The sequence below is a fragment of the Schistocerca cancellata genome, chromosome 1, assembly GCF_023864275.1.
Source record: "Schistocerca cancellata isolate TAMUIC-IGC-003103 chromosome 1, iqSchCanc2.1, whole genome shotgun sequence".
Classification (NCBI taxonomy): Eukaryota; Metazoa; Arthropoda; class Insecta; order Orthoptera; family Acrididae; genus Schistocerca; species Schistocerca cancellata.
Window position 1 is genome coordinate 92,947,977 of NC_064626.1, and position 18,674 is coordinate 92,966,650.

General features: G+C 45.3%; 1 protein-coding gene across 1 annotated transcript; it reads left to right on the forward strand.

The window, feature by feature from the left end:
- The first annotated feature begins 2,158 nt into the window (after positions 1–2,158).
- On the forward strand, positions 2,159–5,780 carry LOC126166201 (cuticle protein 67-like). The gene is made up of 2 exons (XM_049920383.1): positions 2,159–2,216; positions 5,242–5,780. Exons 1-2 carry the CDS (start codon positions 2,208–2,210, stop codon positions 5,698–5,700), a joined length of 468 nt encoding a protein of 155 aa, XP_049776340.1. The 5' UTR covers positions 2,159–2,207; the 3' UTR covers positions 5,701–5,780.
- Positions 5,781–18,674: the final 12,894 nt, after the last annotated feature.

Below are 18,674 nucleotides of genomic sequence, written 5' to 3' on the forward strand. Positions count from 1 at the left end.
TCCCCTTGTAAGTCGATTTAGGCAAACGTCTGGGCGCTTACATTGAGTAGTGTACCGACGATTTAATTCTTCCCCCCCCCCCCCCCCCGCCGCCCCCATTTCCGAATCTGAGCTGCTGCTCCGGCACTGTCCTCCTCGTTGTCAAAGAAAGATGACGCCACAAACACCTTTCTTCGAATTACTTGTCTCGACAATACTCTTCTTGGAGTGTGATCGAGTAAATAGTGTGGAATGCTCCTGCATTTCGGTCAGTATTATATGCAACCGTCAGCAGAGTGACTACATGGACCTATGCTTTATCAACTTGATGATGGACATCCGCAACGGTGACCGAAACAGAGAATTAGTAACAGTATGCTGTTTGAAATTTTATTTTTGTATAGAAGCTTATTTCGGCTTTCGGCGAGTCCCATAGTGCTTAGAGCCATAACACTTTTTTTCTTCAGTCACGTTTTAAAGTTTTTGAGTGATATGATGTCGAACGTATTTGCCGCGAATTCCTAGAAAGAAAGATCCTTTATCATTTAGCTAGAATATAGCAGGTCAGCAACTGGAACCAGTTAATTCCATAAATTATCTGGGCGTAGACATTAGGAGCGATTTAAAATGGAATGACCATATAAAATTAATCATCGGTAAATCAGATGCCAGACTGAGATTCGTTAGAAGAGTCCTAAGGAAATGCAGTCCGAAGACAACGGAAGTAGGATACAGTACACATGTTCGCCCACTGCCTGAATACTGCTCATCGGTGTGGGATCCGTACCGCATAGGATTGATAGAAGAGATAGAGAAGCTCCAACGGCGAGCAGCGCGCTTCGTTACATGATCATTTAGTAATCGCGAAAGCGTCACGAAGATGATAAACTCCAGTGGAAGACTCTGCAAGAGAGACACACAGTAGCTCGGTACGGGCTTTTGTTGAAGTTTCGAGAACATACGTTCAGCGGGGAGTCAAGCAGTATATTGCTCCCTCCTACGTATATCTCGCGAAGAGACCTTGAGGACAAAATCAGAGAGATTAGAGCCCACACAGAGGCATACCGACAGTCTATCTTTCCACGAACAATACGAGACTGGAATAGAAGGGAGAACAGATAGAGGTACCCAAGGTACCCTCCGCCACACACCGTCGGGCGGTTTGCGGTGTATGGATGTAGATGTAGATGTAGATGTAGACGTAGATATTATAATACATATTTTGTTATTTTAACAGGCGTAAAAATTCGAGTTTGAAAGCTAGGTGTTTACTCAGAGAGATTTATGTTGTTGCAGGTCGTGTATCTATGGAACTGTTATTGACGTATGTTATCTTTGGTGTTTTGGTTATTCGTTATCCATACATAAAATTTCAATAAAATGTATTTACTTGAAATGGGTTTGTTCATTCAGTGTAGCGAGGGGATAACCCTTAGTGTGTATGTATATTTCACATTCCTTCAAGGTGTTCGTGATTTGACTTTTGGTATTTTGTGCAGGATTTGTAGTGCGTTTTCAATTTTGTCAACTTCGTATTTTTCATTTTTGAGGCGTGTCAAAAATGGTGGCTTGATTGTTATCTGTTTCTCTCTTGTGTTCTCTTAATCTTACGATCAAATTTAGTCCCCTCTGCCCTAAGTAAAATTTTGTGCAGCTATATCAGTTAATTTTCTAAATTCCGGGATCTAAGTGTTTCGGGAGTATGGCTTATCCTCAACTTAGTTTTGTGCTAATACTTATTGTTTACGAAGGCTAACTTCACGTTCGTATTCTTTTAGTAGGGCGTTTATTTTATCGGATAGTTTTTCCATATAGATTACGAACAAATCAATAACAGTTCCATAAATACACATCTCGCAGCAATATATCTTTGAGTAAACAAATAGCTGCTAAACGTGAATTTCTAAGACTGTCAAAATAATGAAAAACGTATTAGAATATATGTGCGTTATGGGCTCATCGAACGATATTAAAACACCAGTGAAAAAAGAATAAAAAAGAAAAAAAGCGCGCCCGCGCTGTTGCGAAAACAGAGGTCCCCGGTGGCCGCGCTATGGAAATGCGCCAGCCACCGGCTGCTCGCCTCCGCCGCTGTGCGGGGGGCGTGAACGTGGTCCGGCCACCGGCGCAGCGCCTATAAAACGGCGGCCGGCCGCCTTCCAGGCACACACAGCCCACCAGCTCTCCATCAGTCCAGACCAGCAACGCAGCGCTCCGCCGACGCCACCATGTACAAAGTGAGTACCACGCGCCCTAGGCAGTACACGCGCTGGCAGTGTGACGAAGCACTAGTGTAAACTGTTCCGGCGTTTCGGACCCTATTTCACGCGGTCATCATCAGGGAGATGCTTCGTATATCGTCCCCATGGTGAAGGCCATTTGCGAGAATGGCTGAAACGTTGGAATACCTTATACCGTGATGCAGATTCATTGGCATGAAATGTCCGTCACTACTGAAAATATTTACGAAATTCCCTCGCTCTGTACACACACACACAATTTCCTTAGCTGGCGTAGACGATGACTAAGGACCTGTATCCGTCCTCCCCTCACAACCTTATGTATCAGATACAGCTTGAATACACTGCAGTTACTTCGCAAACCAAAGACAATTTTGTTCATACTTATGCGGCAACTAAGTTAGTTGTTTTGAACATCACAGCGCTGTATTAGGCAAGGTGCAGTTCCATTCCTCAGTCCTCCAAACGGACAATCTAATTACAGGCAGACTCGGAGCTATGTTTCTAACGGCAATTCTCCTATGAACTTATCATTGCCACAGGTGGATGAAGCGGAAAGAATCAGCAAAGATCGCAGTTCCCAGAAGGTATCTAACGCAGGAGCACTAGATTTGAGTCTAATGCTTACCCACTAAACCAACGAGCTACAGAATCACAAAGTTCGTTCGTTTTGTATTGGTAATAAGAACTTCAGCCAACTGTGATCCATCTTCTCCTCAGATCACATTGCCACAGAACGTCCGAGGAACTTACACAACATTCATCTCGCTACAGTAGGGATTTATTCACGTTGTGACTACCCGGATTGTTTTTGAATCACTGTGAAAACTAGTTCGCCTCTGATAACACTATAATTCATTGTTCTGTCACTGAGACTAGATCATTATAGCAGCGTCTATTTTAGAGCACATTTCCCCTGCTGTTTGTCAAGGAGGATAGTAGAGAGAGAACGTAGCCTTGGGGCGGCTAGTTATGAGTTTATCATTCTATTAGGCGGGGAATATTTCAAGATGATTATCAGTCCAGCACGAACTATCATGGGATCGTTTCTTTATTTTTTCCTTTTTTAAGGGATGAGACTCCCATCTATAAGACGATTTATGGAGTGTGCAGGTGGAGTTAAGATTCGAGAGTATCACAGTAGGTTTCATTGACATACATTACTCGATACACAAACAAGACAACATTGTGGTGCTCAACTTAAAGGCTTCTACAGCCTCTTCTTCCTTCTTACAAACCATACCGTTTTATGGGAAAAGAGGAGTCTATATAAAAATATTACTAAATTTTCAGATTCAGTACAAAACAATTCATAACGTTCTGTAGGAACGAAGGAAGAAGAATTGCCTACCTTAGTATGGTAATTTTACATAGTCCCCAAATTCTCTTCCGTTCTTATTATTACCCCCTCATTCCTACACCTTCTGCATACCTATTTGCGGAACTATTCTCGCAGCAAATGACATTCTACTGCTGAAGCTATATCAAGTGCTAACGTTTGGTGAAAACAGTAATGAACAAATTTGCCGCGTAGTTTGATGTTCCTGAGAGCCGTATCTGAATCAAAGCTGGAAAATCACCTTGCTGTAACTGCGGAAGAATACCTGCTCTACGCTTAGGTGACTTCTGGGAAAATATGTTGTCTTTGTCTAAAACAGGAACAAAGTAGCTGTATGACTATTACTTATGAAGAGTTTACAGGCAGAGAGTGACAACATTGTTACATAGTTCTATGCTCACTCTTCTCATTTTGTAAAATCACTTGAACAATCTCGCAAATGAAATAGAATATCCTGAAGTGCGAAAAAGAGTGAGCTTAACGTTCGTTTAGATTCCATATTAGTGATTCATGACACTGGTTCATAGGCTGGAGGTAGTTAAAACGTGAGATACATCATCACGAACACGACATAGCCTACAAAGCACCGCTGCGGTCTTCACTAGTAATCTACTTTTCCGACAGTAATATGTTGACAGCAACTACCTCCTGCGGTGTGAAAGCATTCTTTCCTATACGATAAAACTCAGCATTCGTTTTACTTTTTTTCCATAGCGAAGCTGTGTTCATGAATAAATGTCGCTCCTACTATTATAATGTTCTAGACATTCATAGAAAGTATAGGTTGTCCGTTTACCTAACCACACTACAACAGTGATCATTTTTTTCAAATATCAGCTTCACTTAGGTTTATAATTTGAAAGCAAATACAGGAATAGAGCTTTAGGTGTCACTAACGACGAAAGTTTAAGAAACAGAGTTCTAGGGATTTGAAGTATGCCCCTGCCTGAATATGAGTCCAGTCTTGTATTCATTTCAACTTCTCCTACGAAAACATAAAGTACATCAGTCACTCATGTGCAATTACAGATAAGGAGTGTCATTTGCAAGTCGCCAATGTGGGATCAAATAGAAAGACTTGCAACAGGCAGCCGAACAACCTCAGACTGTCAGTAATGCCATATGATCATTTCTTTTCACTCCAAATAGGTCATCGACTTCGAGTGTGTACAGAATAAAGTCGATGCATACACAAACAACTACATTTCCACATACAATTACATCTTTTGCATGGCAGATATTGTCCCAGAGTTGAACAAAAAATATTTCCAGCAACTTATCCACCCTCCACGGTTCTGATCAAGGTTTCGGGAGGTTCCCCATGGTTCTAAGAGAAATACTTTAACTGCAAACCCACTCCCTCTATCCCACCAGCTTTGCTGGCTGAAAAAGATTCTGAATCTACAAGTGGGCAGAGCTTGGGCAGCCAAGTCTCCCTTTAGGGTAAATATGGTAAGGAGTTCGAGAGATATTTACTGTCACACCCTCATAGGAGCATTTTCTCTCTCTTATTTACGACGACTGTCCTCTAATCAATTCTAAACTATGAAACGATGTCTAGAATGCTCACTTCCTGCCATTAAAATTTTGGGTCTTATTAGTTTTGTAACTATTTGTTATTGAACGGACTGAAGATTTTGCCTCGTACAACTTTACCAAGAACGCCGTCCCTTTTGTTTACAGTTCCTGGTTCTCGCCACCGTCCTGGCCGTCGCCAACGCCGGCTACCTGGGAGGCTACGCCGCCCCCGCCGTGGCCTACGGCGCCCCCGCCTACGCCGCCTACGGCGCGCACGCCGTCGCCCCCGCAGCCATCACCTCCCAGCACTCCAACATCCTGAGGAGCTACGGCAACCTGGGACAGGTGTCCACCTACTCCAAGACCATCGACACCCCCTACTCCAGCGTCACCAAGTCTGACGTGCGCGTGAGCAACGACGCTCTGGCCGCCCCCGCCTACGGCTACGCCCGTGCCGCCTACGCCGCCCCCGCCTACGGCTACGCCCGCGCCGCCTACGCGCCCGCCGCCGCCTACGCCGCCCCCGCCGTCGCCGCCCACGGTCTGCTGGGAGTGGCCTACTCCGCCGCCCCCGCCGTCGCCCACCTGTCCTACAGCGCCCCTGCTCTGTCTTACGCCTGGTAGACAGCCCATCATCATAGCAACATCTCATCTCTGACTGTATTTATTTTGCGCTGCATGTAAATAAACCATTTGAAAAGTAATATTTTCTTTTTATTAAAACAAACCACAAACCAATCGAGTGAGGTGCCGCAATGGGTGGCACATGCATTCTGGAGGACGTCGATTCAAACCAGCGTCCGTGCATACAGATTTGGGTTTTCGTGATTTCCCTAAACTGCTCGAGGCAAATGCTGGGGTGATTCCTTTGAAAGGGCACGGCCGATTTCCTTCCCCATCCTTCACTCAATCCCAGCTTGTGCTGCGTCTCTAATGACCTCGGTGTGGATGGTCCGCTACACCCAATCTTCCTTCCTCCTTTAAACCACAAACCAAAGATTCTATAGACTGTGGAATAACAGCATCAAACTGTATGTCTTTGTAAGGACAAAATACGTAGCAACTTGAACGAAGCGTCGCAAAACAAGTGGTTTGTACAGAACGTACACAGAATTAATTATTATGACGAAATTTTGGAGTCTATCTGATTATAGGGTGTCTAGTTGTCAAAGTGAAGTGTCATGAGATGATTGTTTTCTGAATGTAGTAAACAGTTAATTACATCTACATCCTTTAGAAAAGCAGTTCCTAAAGGCCAAACGTACATATACTTACACACACTTTTACAGGTTTACTAAAGCAACAAAGGAATTAAATACTTAAAAGAGTAATGAGGATTGAGAAAAAATTAACTAAGATCTATCCAGATACAATTGTCTGGCTGATTACTTGAGTAAACAGTGATAAACTACTCATGACATTACTAGTGATGATATAAACGACAATTACCTCCGAGATTAAGACATCATGTCAAGAACTGGAAATGTGGTGGAATGGATATCAGCAATGAGTTGCTTACTTTCGTTCCATGAATCACAACACTATATAATTTTGGTTATCGAATTCACGTGATGAACTGGATGTATAGGTACTTCTCATCGTCAGTTCTCTTTCCCATGAAAAGCTGCTGACAGTTGCGTAACAGTGTGATTGTGCCATTAACGAAACGATTGCTGTTTTTTGATCAACAGTACAAATACGTATTCTTTATGGAAACACCAAAAGAGGGGTTGATGTAACTCTCGCTAAGCGCTTTTATTTCCGAAGAAAGTGAAACAGTAACTGGTTATTTACACTTCGTGACATTGTCAGGGTCAATAGCCTGCCGGAAAACACTGCAACATCCTCACGGACTGTGTTCAGAGGCTCAGGGGTATAATATGCGCATGTATGGGGTTGTAATGTTAGTGGTTCATTTGTCACCTCACAGGCTGTCAGATGGATCACAGGAGGCCTGTCTCTATAATCTCTACCTTGACTCTGTAGGCGTGACTGTGCTGAGTGTAGACGCGAACCTTGTCCAGTCAGCATTCGTTCTACGGTATAACCGTGCCCCACCGACGAGTACATGGTCCTACTGAACATCTGAAGTGGGTCGCATTGTGGGCCAGTAGTAAAATGGATGGCCATATAGGCGGACTGTTGCACATGTCGGGCCCAGTACATCGTTTGTGTGTTGCTGCTTTCAACCGTGGTCTGTGGGATATTCCCACACCTGTACACCCGGTTGAGAACGACCTCGCAGTATTGACACAAGTGAAGAGTCTGCGGGAATCGAACCATAAAATTACTGATACGCAACAAGGTACGAAAATCTTGCATAAAGCACCTAAAGGAAGGAAACAACGTTTTGGAAAACATCGAAATTTACAAAAACAGAACGAGGTTTCCACCATAATTTCTTTGACATATTTGATGTGGTGCTCTAGAGATCCTCTGCGGCCTATTCACACACTATGATGAATGTTGTGTATGTGTTGACGTGTTGGCAAATGTGCCAACACCTTGTAGATAGAGGAGGCCGAAATGCACGCTATAATCTAACGCAGACGGGCGTGAGGTCTGGAACAGGATACGTAATGAATGCTATAAAGAAAAGTACGTAGCTGCTGGGATACTTAACTTTTAATCCATCATTTGTATACAGCGTTCTTGATGATACAAGTGAGACTCTCTCTAGATATGGTTAATGGCGCCTTGCTAGGTCGTAGCCATGGACTTAGCTGAAGGCTATTCTAACTATCTCTCGGCAAATGAGAGAAAGGCTTCGTCAGTGTAGTCGCTAGCAAAGTCGTCGTAAAACTGGGGCGAGTGCTAGTACGTCTCTCTAGACCTGCCGTGTGGTGGCGCTCGGTCTGCAATTACTGACAGTGGCGACACGCGGGTCCGACATGTACTAATGGACCGCGGCCGATTTAAAGCTACCACCTAGCAAGTGTGGTGTCTGGCGGTGACACCACATGTGTTATGCTCGGAACGCCACCTATAGGATACTGCTGATGTCATTTATTGGTCACTTTTTCTCTTTTTTTTGTGGGCGTGGCCTGCCATGTTATGCTAAATGCTTGTTATCAGGTCTGACGTGTGGTTGGTCAGCCTCGCCAGTAATGATTCCCATTGCCCTCCAAATGTGTCTTCGTCACGTTTCTATATGCTGTAGATATGTTTGTGTATAGCTGGGCTGAATGGGGTTTTCTCGGTATCGTAGTAATATGTTATCCATTGCTCCCCATTCGGTGAGTTGAATGGACGGAACGAGTTCCATGCCAGTGGGAACGCACGTGGCCTCCCCTGTTCCCGTGCCCCCTCGGTTTGTTTCTGGCCTGGCCTTCCTGGATTTCATGTGCCTATGCAGGTTTCCATAGTCGGTCCTTACCACGTTCATAATGGGTGCATAGATGGTGGGAGCCTTTTATAGCACATTAGTACTTTTTTAGCGTTTACACTGCCTAAGACCGTAGTGCCCAGACAGGTAAAGCCCATCATATAGGTTTTAATCACTCGTCACATTGTATCTAACAAGGGAACCTCCCCATCGCACCCCCCTCAGATTTAGTTATAAGTTGGCACAGTGGATAGGCCTTGAAAAACTGAACACACATCAATCGAGAAAACAGGAAGAAGTTGTGTGGAACTATGAAAAAATAAGCAAAATATACAAACTGAGTAGTCCATGCGCAAGATAGGCAACATCAAAATTAGTACAAGCCGAGGAGCACCGTGGTCCGGTGGTTAGCGTGAGCAGCTGCGGAACGAGTCTTCCCTCCAGTGAAAAGTTTCTTTTTTTATTTTCAGACAATTATCAAAGTTCAAGCATTCACACATAATCAACTTCGCTCTCCAAAATTCCAGGACATGTTCAGATTTGCTTGGACATATGCGGGATTTGACGGTCTACGTACGGAAAAATTTGAAAACGTTAAAAACATGTTTTGACAGAGCACAGAGAAAACTGTGCGACTGTGAAACTGTTACATTCATTTGTTGCAGTTTATGTGACAAACTCTTGGCAGTGATTATCACATCCACGAGAAAACCTAAATCGGGCAAGGTAGAAGAATCTTTTTACCCATTCGCCAAGTGTACAAGTTAGGTGGTCGACAACGTATTCGTGTCATGTGACGCACAGGCCGTCACCAGTGTCGTGTAGAATATATCAGACGTGTTTTCCTGTGGAGGAATCGGTTGACCTATGACCTTGCGATCAAATGTTTTCGGTTCCCATTGGAGAGGCACGTCCTTTCGTTTACTAATCTCACGCTTTTGCGGTGCGGTCGCAAAACACAGACACTAGACTTAATACAGTGAACAGGAACGTCAATGAACGAACGACAGATCATACCTTTGCGAAAATAAAATTTACACTTGAGGGAGGACTTGAACCAAGGACCTCTCCTTCTGCAGCTGCTCACGATAACCACGGGACCACGGCATTCCTGGGCGCATTTCATCCTCGATGTTGCCTATCTTCCACATGGACTACTCAGTTTGTATATTTTGCTTATTTTTTTCATAGCTCCACACAACTTCTTCCTGTTTTCTCGATTGATGTGTGTTCAGTTATTCAAGGCCTATCCACTGTGCCAACTTATAACTAAATCTGAGGGGGGTTCGATGGGGAGGTTCCCTTGTAAGTCGTGTTATGAACAGCTTACTGTGTGTAAATTCCTGAATGCATGAATAAGGGTAAATTATAATATGTAGTTTTGTATGGCGCTAATATGGATAATGCCTTTGCTTGAGATGTTTTTACTCTGTAATTGACGTACTTTATAGTGTGTATAGTATGTATAGCATGGATAGTATGTACAGTAAGTGTATGCGAGAGTGTTCCTTGCATGAGTATTTGATTAGCAGTAGTACTAAAGTAGTATTGTAGTAGTAAAGAGTGGTTATACCGTGGGACTGTGTGTGCACTGCGTGGACAGCACTATCTAGTGGCTGATTGTGAACCACTAGAAACGCAGCAGGTATACCTGCGCGGAATAGGGCAGTGTGATGCCGACCGTTGTTAGTCGAGCAGCGATCATGTACAAAATACACTACTGGCCACTAAAACTGTTACACCACGAAGATGACGTGCTACAGACGCGAAATTTAACCGACAGGAATAAGATGCTGCGGTATGCAAATGATTAGCTTTTCTGAGCATTCACATAACGTTGGCGCCGGTGGCGACACCTACAACGTACTGACATGAGGAAAGTTTCCAACCGATTTCTCATACACAAACAGCAGTTGACCGGCATTGCCTGGTGTAACGTTGTTGTGATGCCTCGTGTAAGGAGGTGAAATGCGTACCATCACGTTTCTGACTTTGATAAAGGTCGGATTGTAGCCTATCGCGATTGCGGTTTATCGTATCGCGACATTGCTGCTCGCGTTGGTCGAGTTCCAATAACTGTTAGCAGAATATGGAATCGGTCGGTTCAGGAGGGTAATACGGAACGCCGTGCTGGATCCCAACGGCCTCGTATCACTAGCAGTCGAGATGACTGGCATCTTATCCGCGTGGCTGTAACGGATCGTGCAGCCACATCTCGTTCCCTGAGTCAACAGATGGGGATTGCAAGACAACAACCATCTGCACGAACAGTTCGACGACGTTTGCAGCAGCAGGGACTATCAGCTCGGAGACCATGGCTGCGGTTACCCTTGACGCCGCATCACAGACAGGAGCGCCTGCGATGGTGTACTCAACGACGAACCTGGGTGCACGAATGGCAAAACGTCATTTATTCGAATGGGCCGCGCGGGATTAGCCGAGCGGTCTCAGGCCCTGCAGTCATGGACTGTGCGGCTGGTCAAGGCGGTGGTTCGCGTCCTCCCTCGGGCATGGTTGTGTGTGTTTGTCCTTACTATAATTAGGTTAAGTGGTGTGTAAGCTTAGGAACTGATGACCTTAGCAGTTAAGTCCCATAAGATTTCACACACATTTTAGAATTTTTTTTTTCGGATGAATCCAGGTTCTGTCTACAGCATCATGATGGTCGCATCCGTGTTTGGCGATATCGCGGTGAACGCACATTGGAAGCGTGTATTCGTCATCGCCATACTGGCGCATCACCCGGCGTGATGGTACGGGGTGCCATTGCTTACACGTCTCGATCACCTCTTGTTCGCATTGACGGCACTTTGAACAGTGTACGTTACATTTCAAATGTGTTACGACCCGTGGCCCTATCCTTCATTCGATCCTTGCGAAATCCTACATTTCAGCAGGATAATGCACGACCGCGTGCTGCAGGTTCTGTACGGGCCTCTCTGGATACAGAAAATGTTCGACTGTTGCCCTGGCCAGCACATTCTCCAGACCTCTCACCAACTGAAAACGTCTGGTCAAGGGTGGCCGAGCAACTGGCTCGTCACAATACGCCAGTCACTACTCTTGATGAACTGTGGTATCGTGTTGAACCTGCATGGGCAGTTGTGCCTGTACACGCCATCCAAGCTCTGTTTGACTCAATGCCCAGGCGTATCAAGGCCGTTATTACGAGCAGAGGTGGTTGTTCTGGTTACTGACTTCTCTGGATCTATGCACCCAAGTTGCGTGAAAATGTAATCACATGTCAGTTCTAGTATAATATATTTGTCCAATGAAAACCCGTTTGTCATCTGCATTTCTTCTTTATGTAGCAATTTTAATGACCAGTAGTGTAGTTTTATCTTGCGACTTCAGTTTTACATATCTGATGGAAAAGATTGACCATGAGAACAGTTTATTTTTTCTATTTTTTGCCACAATGATTTTATATCAGCTGGTCTGTCTCATGTATCGTTATATCCAAATGGTTTATAAATGTTAAGCTACATTCAGATATGTGGTACTGTACTAATAGTTATATATATATATATATATATATATATATATATATATATATATATATATATATATATATAGTGTAACTCATGTAAGCCAGCCCGCAAACCTGTCATGTTATATCTTGACAGATCCGATGATGGCACCTTTAGTGTGTTGAAACCGGTTATCCAGTAACAGTATTTAAGCGATCTTGGCTTTTGAATTACACTCCTGGAAATTGAAATAAGAACACCGTGAATTCATTGTCCCAGGAAGGGGAAACTTTATTGACACATTCCTAGGGTCAGATACATCACATGATCACACTGACAGAACCTCAGGCACATAGACACAGGCAACAGAGCATGCACAATGTCGGCACTAGTTCAGTGTATATCCACCTTTCGCAGCAATGCAGGCTGCTATTCTCCCATGGAGACGATCGTAGAGATGCTGGATGTAGTCCTGTGGAACGGCTTGCCGTGCCATTTCCACCTGGCGCCTCAGTTGGACCAGCGTTCGTGCTGGACGTGCAGACCGCGTGAGACGACGCTTCATCCAGTCCCAAACATGCTCAATGGGGGACAGATCCGGAGATCTTGCTGGCCAGGGTAGTTGACTTACACCTTCTAGAGCACGTTGGGTGGCACGGGATACATGCGGACGTGCATTGTCCTGTTGGAACAGCAAGTTCCCTTGCCGGTTTGGATGTACCGTGCACTATTCAGTGTCCCCTCGACGATCACCAATGGTGTACGGCCAGTGTAGGAGATCGCTCCCCACACCATGATGCCGGGTGTTGGCCCTGTGTGCCTCGGTCGTATGCAGCCCTGATTGTGGCGCTCACCTGCACGGCGCCAAACACGCATACGACCATCATTGGCACCAAGGCAGAAGCGACTCTCATCGCTGAAGACGACACGTCTCCATTCGTCCCTCCATTCACGCCTGTCGCGACACCACTCGAGGCGGGCTGCACGATGTTGGGGCGTGAGCGGAAGACGGCCTAACGATGTGCGGGATCGAAGCCCAGCTTCATGGAGACGGTTGCGAATGGTCCTCGCCGATACCCCAGGAGCAACAGTGTCCCTAATTTGCTGGGAAGTGGCGGTGCGGTCCCCTACGGCACTGCGTAGGATCCTACGGTCTTGGCGTGCATCCGTGCGTCGCTGCGGTCCGGTCCCAGGTCGACGGGCACGTGCACCTTCCGCCGACCACTGGCGACAACATCGATGTACTGTGAAGACCTCACGCCCCACGTGTTGAGCAATTCGGCGGTACGTCCACCCGGCCTCCCGCATGCCCACTATACGCCCTCGCTCAAAGTCCGTCAACTGCACATACGGTTCACGTCCACGCTGTCGCGGCATGCTACCAGTGTTAAAGACTGCGATGGAGCTCCGTATGCCACGGCAAACTGGCTGACACTGACGGCGGCGGTGCACAAATGCTGCGCAGCTAGCGCCATTCGACGGCCAACACCGCGGTTCCTGGTGTGTCCGCTGTGCCGTGCGTGTGATCATTGCTCGTACAGCCCTCTCGCAGTGTCCGGAGCAAGTATGGTGGGTCTGACACACCGGTGTCAATGTGTTCTTTTTTCCATTTCCAGGAGTATATATATATATATATATATATATATATATATATATATATATATATATATATATATAGTGTAACTCATGTAAGCATTCCCGCAAACCTGTTATGTTATATCTTCACAGATGCGATGATGGCACCTTTAGTGTGTTGAAATCGGTTATCCAGTAAACAGTATTTAAGCGATCTTGGCTTTTGAATTATTTCTACGACAGAGTTATAGCTCCACTACGCACTATGTGTTCACTGCAAGACCTCTCTTCAATTAAACATGTGTGGGACATGACGAAGCGGCACATGTTTTTGTTGTAAACGGACCCCGGTGTGGAGCCTGTGTGTCGTGGACGAATGCACTCCGGAAAGGCACCTCTCCACGTATACACCGTACACGAGCATGTCTATGACTAGTATACAGACAGTACCTTCTCTCATCACTGAAGATAACAGAGCACCTTTCCAGTCTCCAGTCAAGTCACGACGCAAGATTAGCCATGATTGGCGATTCTGTAGTGTCGGTGGTAGTCTGTAGAAGCACATGTACTCGTTCTCCAGGGCCTACAAGAAACGTTGCCGAACTGCAACAAAAGGTGCTTGGGACAGTCTATCGCAGAATGCTATTCTGCTCCTTTATAATCGTCTGCTTGCGGCGCTTCCTACCTGCGTTGCCACCAGAGAGGATGTACCGTGTACTGATGCGACTGTTTGGGCACATGTTTCTCATTTGGTCTGAATTTGTGATATACACTCGTACAATAATGAAGTACAGGGTGTTTCAAAAATGACCGGTATATTTGAAACGGCAATAAAAACTAAACGAGCAGCGATAGAAATACACCGTTTGTTGCAATATGCTTGGGACAACAGTACATTTTCAGGCGGACAAACTTTCGAAATTACAGTAGTTACAATTTTCAACCACAGATGGCGCTGCAAGTGATGTGAAAGATATAGAAGACAACGCAGTCTGTGGGTGCGCCATTCTGTACGTCGTCTTTCTGCTGTAAGCGTGTGCTGTTCACAACGTGCAAGTGTGCTGTAGGCAACATGGTTTATTCCTTAGAACAGAGGATTTTTCTGGTGTTGGAATTCCACCGCCTAGAACACAGTGTTGTTGCAACAAGACGAAGTTCTCAACGGAGGTTTAATGTAACCAAAGGACCGAAAAGCGATACAATAAAGGATCTGTTTGAAAAATTTCAATGGACTGGGAACGTGACGGATGAACGTGCTGGAAAGGTAGGGCGACCGCGTACGGCAACCACAGAGGGCAACGCGCAGCTAGTGCAGCAGGTGATCCGACAGCGGCCTCGGGTTTCCGTTCGCCGTGTTGCAGCTGCGGTCCGAATGACGCCAACGTCCACGTATCGTCTCATGCGCCAGAGTTTACACTTCTATCCATACAAAATTCAAACGCGGCAACCCCTCAGCGCCGCTACCATTGCTGCACGAGAGACATTCGCTAACGATATAGTGCACAGGATTGATGACGGCGATATGCATGTGGGCAGCATTTGGTTTACTGACGAAGCTTATTTTTACCTGGACGGCTTCGTCAATAAACAGAACTGGCGCCTATGGGGAACCGAAAAGCCCCATGTTGCAGTCCCATCGTCCCTGCATCCTCAAAAAGTACTGGTCTGGGCCGCCATTTCTTCCAAAGGAATCATTGGTCCATTTTTCAGATCCGAAACGATTACTGCATCACGCTATCTGGACATTCTTCGTGAATTTGTGGCGGTACAAACAGCCTCAGACGACACTGCGAACACCACGTGGTTTATGCAAGATGGTACCCGGCCACATCGCACGGCCGACGTCTTTAATTTCCTGAATGAATATTTCGACGATCGTGTGATTGCTTTGGGCTATCCGAAACATACAGGAGGCGGCGTGGATTGGCCTCCCTATTCGCCAGACATGAACCCCTGTGACTTCTTTCTGTGGGGACACTTGAAAGACCAGGTGTACCGCCAGAATCCAGAAACAATTGAACAGCTGAAGCAGTACATCTCATCTGCATGTGAAGCCATTCCGCCAGACACGTTGTCAAAGGTTTCGGGTAATTTCATTCAGAGACTACGCCATATTATTGCTACGCATGGTGGATATGTGGAAAATATCGTACTATAGTGTTTCCCAGACCGCAGCGCCATCTGTTGTTGAAAATTGTAACTACTGTAATTTCGAAAGTTTGTCTGCCTGAAAATGCACTGTTGTCCCAAGCATATTGCAACAAACGGTGTATTTCTATCGCTGCTCGTTTAGTTTTTATTGCCATTTCAAATATACCGGTCATTTTTGAAACACCCTATATATATAAGCCCTCCCGTAAACCTGTCATGTTATATCTTATCTTCACAGATCCGATGATGTGATGGCACCTTTAGTGTGTTGAAATCGGTTATCCAGTAAACAGTATTTAAGCGATCTTGGCTTTTGAATTATTTCTACAACAGAGTTATAGCTTCACTACATACTATGTGTTCACTGCAAGACCTCTCTTCAATTAAACATGTGTGGGACATGACGAAGCGGCACATGTTTTTGTTGTAAACGGACCCCGGTGTTGAGTCTGTGTGTCGTGGACGAATGTACTCCGGAAAGGCACCTCTCCACGAATACACCGTACACGAGCATGTCTATGACTAGTATACAGACAGTACCTTCTCTCATCACTGAAGATAACAGAGCACCTTTCCAGTCTCCAGTCAAGTCACGACGCAAGATTAGCCATGATTGGCGATTCTGTAGTGTCGGTGGTAGTCTGTAGAAGCACATGTACTCGTTCTCCAGGGCCTACAAGAAACGTTGCCGAACTGCAACAAAAGGTGCTTGGGACAGACTATCGCAGAATGCCATTCTGCTCCTTTATAATCGTCTGCTTGCGGCGCTTCCTACCTGCGTTGCCACCAGAGAGGATGTACCGTGTACGGATCGACTGTTTGGGCACATGTCTCTCATTTGGTCTGAATTTGTGATATACACTCCTACAATAATGAAGTATCTACACCTCACTTTCCAATAAGATGACCTTGTCGGTGCGGGTGTTGAGTCTATTTTCCGACAGTGTACAATCTCCAAAAGCCGTTTTTAATGCCACTTTTGCAGTGTTACCTGGCGTGACATTAAAACTATCCTTGAGATCACTTTCGTGTATTTTTGAATAATAACTGTCACAGTTTTTTCATCAGAAACTGATGAACGCAGAGTGCTGGATTGACGCTCGACTTGGACCTGCCTGGTCCAAATGCAAATGGTGGAACACATTTTCACGGCCTGTATTTCACTGGGAGTGTGAAGAGATATAGACTAAAATTTGCGCCTGCGTCGGGTAACCTCTGTGGCCCCCTTGGTCTAATAGGCAGGGCCAGGCTACGCGGTTACACCTCCGTCACTAAGACAGAAACGGCACTAAAATTTCACACATTTCTCTCTCATGTAGTCTCCATACGTATTCGTAATATACAACTTTGACACTTTGCGAAGGAAAATTACTAACTTACTTACCGCGCTGTTTCCCAGCTAACATTGGCCTTTACTGCTACTGACTTCTGTAGCTCAGTTCCTAATGAGACTGAAAATGGTATGTTCTTCATCGAGAAAAAGGAACCAATAACATAGATGAATGATAATCGTTTTACTGCGTAGAACGTTTTACATTTGAAGGAAGATGTGTCATCGATGTCTTACTGGAACGTGTATCTCAGCACTTATTTACGTATTGTGTCACATATTATTTACATCTACATCTACATCCATACTCCGCAAGCCACCTGACGGTGTGTGGCGGAAGGTACCTTGAGTACCTCTATCGGTTCTCCCTTCTATTCCAGTCTCGTATTGTTCGTGGAAAGAAGGATTGTCGGTATGCCTCTGTGTGGGCTCTAATCTCTCTGATTTTATCCTCATGGTCTCTTCGCGAGATATACGTAGGAGGGAGCAATATACTGCTTGACTCTTCGGTGAAGGTATGTTCTCGGAACTTTGACAAAAGCCCGTACCGAGCTACTGAGCGTCTCTCCTGCAGAGTCTTCCACTGGAGTTTATCTATCATCTCCGTAACGCTTTCGCGATTACTAAATGATCCTGTAACGAAGCGCGCTGCTCTCCGTTGGATCTTCTCGATCTCTTCTATCAATCCTATCTGGTACGGATCCCACACTGCTGAGCAGTATTCAAGCAGTGGGCGAACAAGCGTACTGTAACCTACTTCCTTTGTTTTCGGATTGCATTTCCTTAGGATTCTTCCAATGAATCTCAGTCTGGCATCTGCTTTACCGACGATCAACATTATATGATCATTCCATTTTAAATCACTCCTAATGCGTACTCCCAGATAATTTATGGTATTAACTGCTTCCTGTTGCTGACCTGCTATTTTGTAGCTAAATGATAAAGGATCTATCTTTCTGTGTATTCGCAGCACATTACACTTGTCTACATTGGGATTCAATTGCCATTCCCTGCACCATGCGTCAATTCGCTGCAGATCCTCCTGCATTTCAGTACAATTTTCCATTGTTACAACCTCTCGATACACAACAGCATCATCTGCAAAAAGCCTCAGTGAACTTCCGATGTCATCCACCAGGTCATTTATGTATATTGTGAATAGCAACGGTCCTATGACACTCCCCTGCGGCACACCTGAAATCACTCTTACTTCGGAAGACTTCTCTCCATTGAGAATGACATGCTGCGTCCTGTTATTTAGGAACTCCTCAATCCAATCACACAATTGGTCTGATAGTCCATATGCTCTTACTTTGTTCATTAAATGACTGTGGGGAACTGTATCGAACGCCTTGCGGAAGTCAAGAAACACGGCATCTACCTGTGAACCCGTGTCTATGGCCCTCTGAGTCTCGTGGACGAATAGCGCGAGCTGGGTTTCACATGACCGTCTTTTTCGAAACCCATGCTGATTCCTACAGAGTAGATTTCTAGTCTCCAGAAAAGTCATTATACTCGAACACAATACGTGTTCCAAAATTCTACAACTGATCGACGTTAGAGATATAGGTCTATAGTTCTGCACATCTGTTCGACGTCCCTTCTTGAAAACGGGGATGATCTGTGCCCTTTTCCAATCCTTTGGAACGCTACGCTCTTCTAGAGACCTACGGTACACCGCTGCAAGAAGGGGGGCAAGTTCCTTCGCGTAATCTGTGTAAAATTGAACAGGTATCCCATCAGGTCC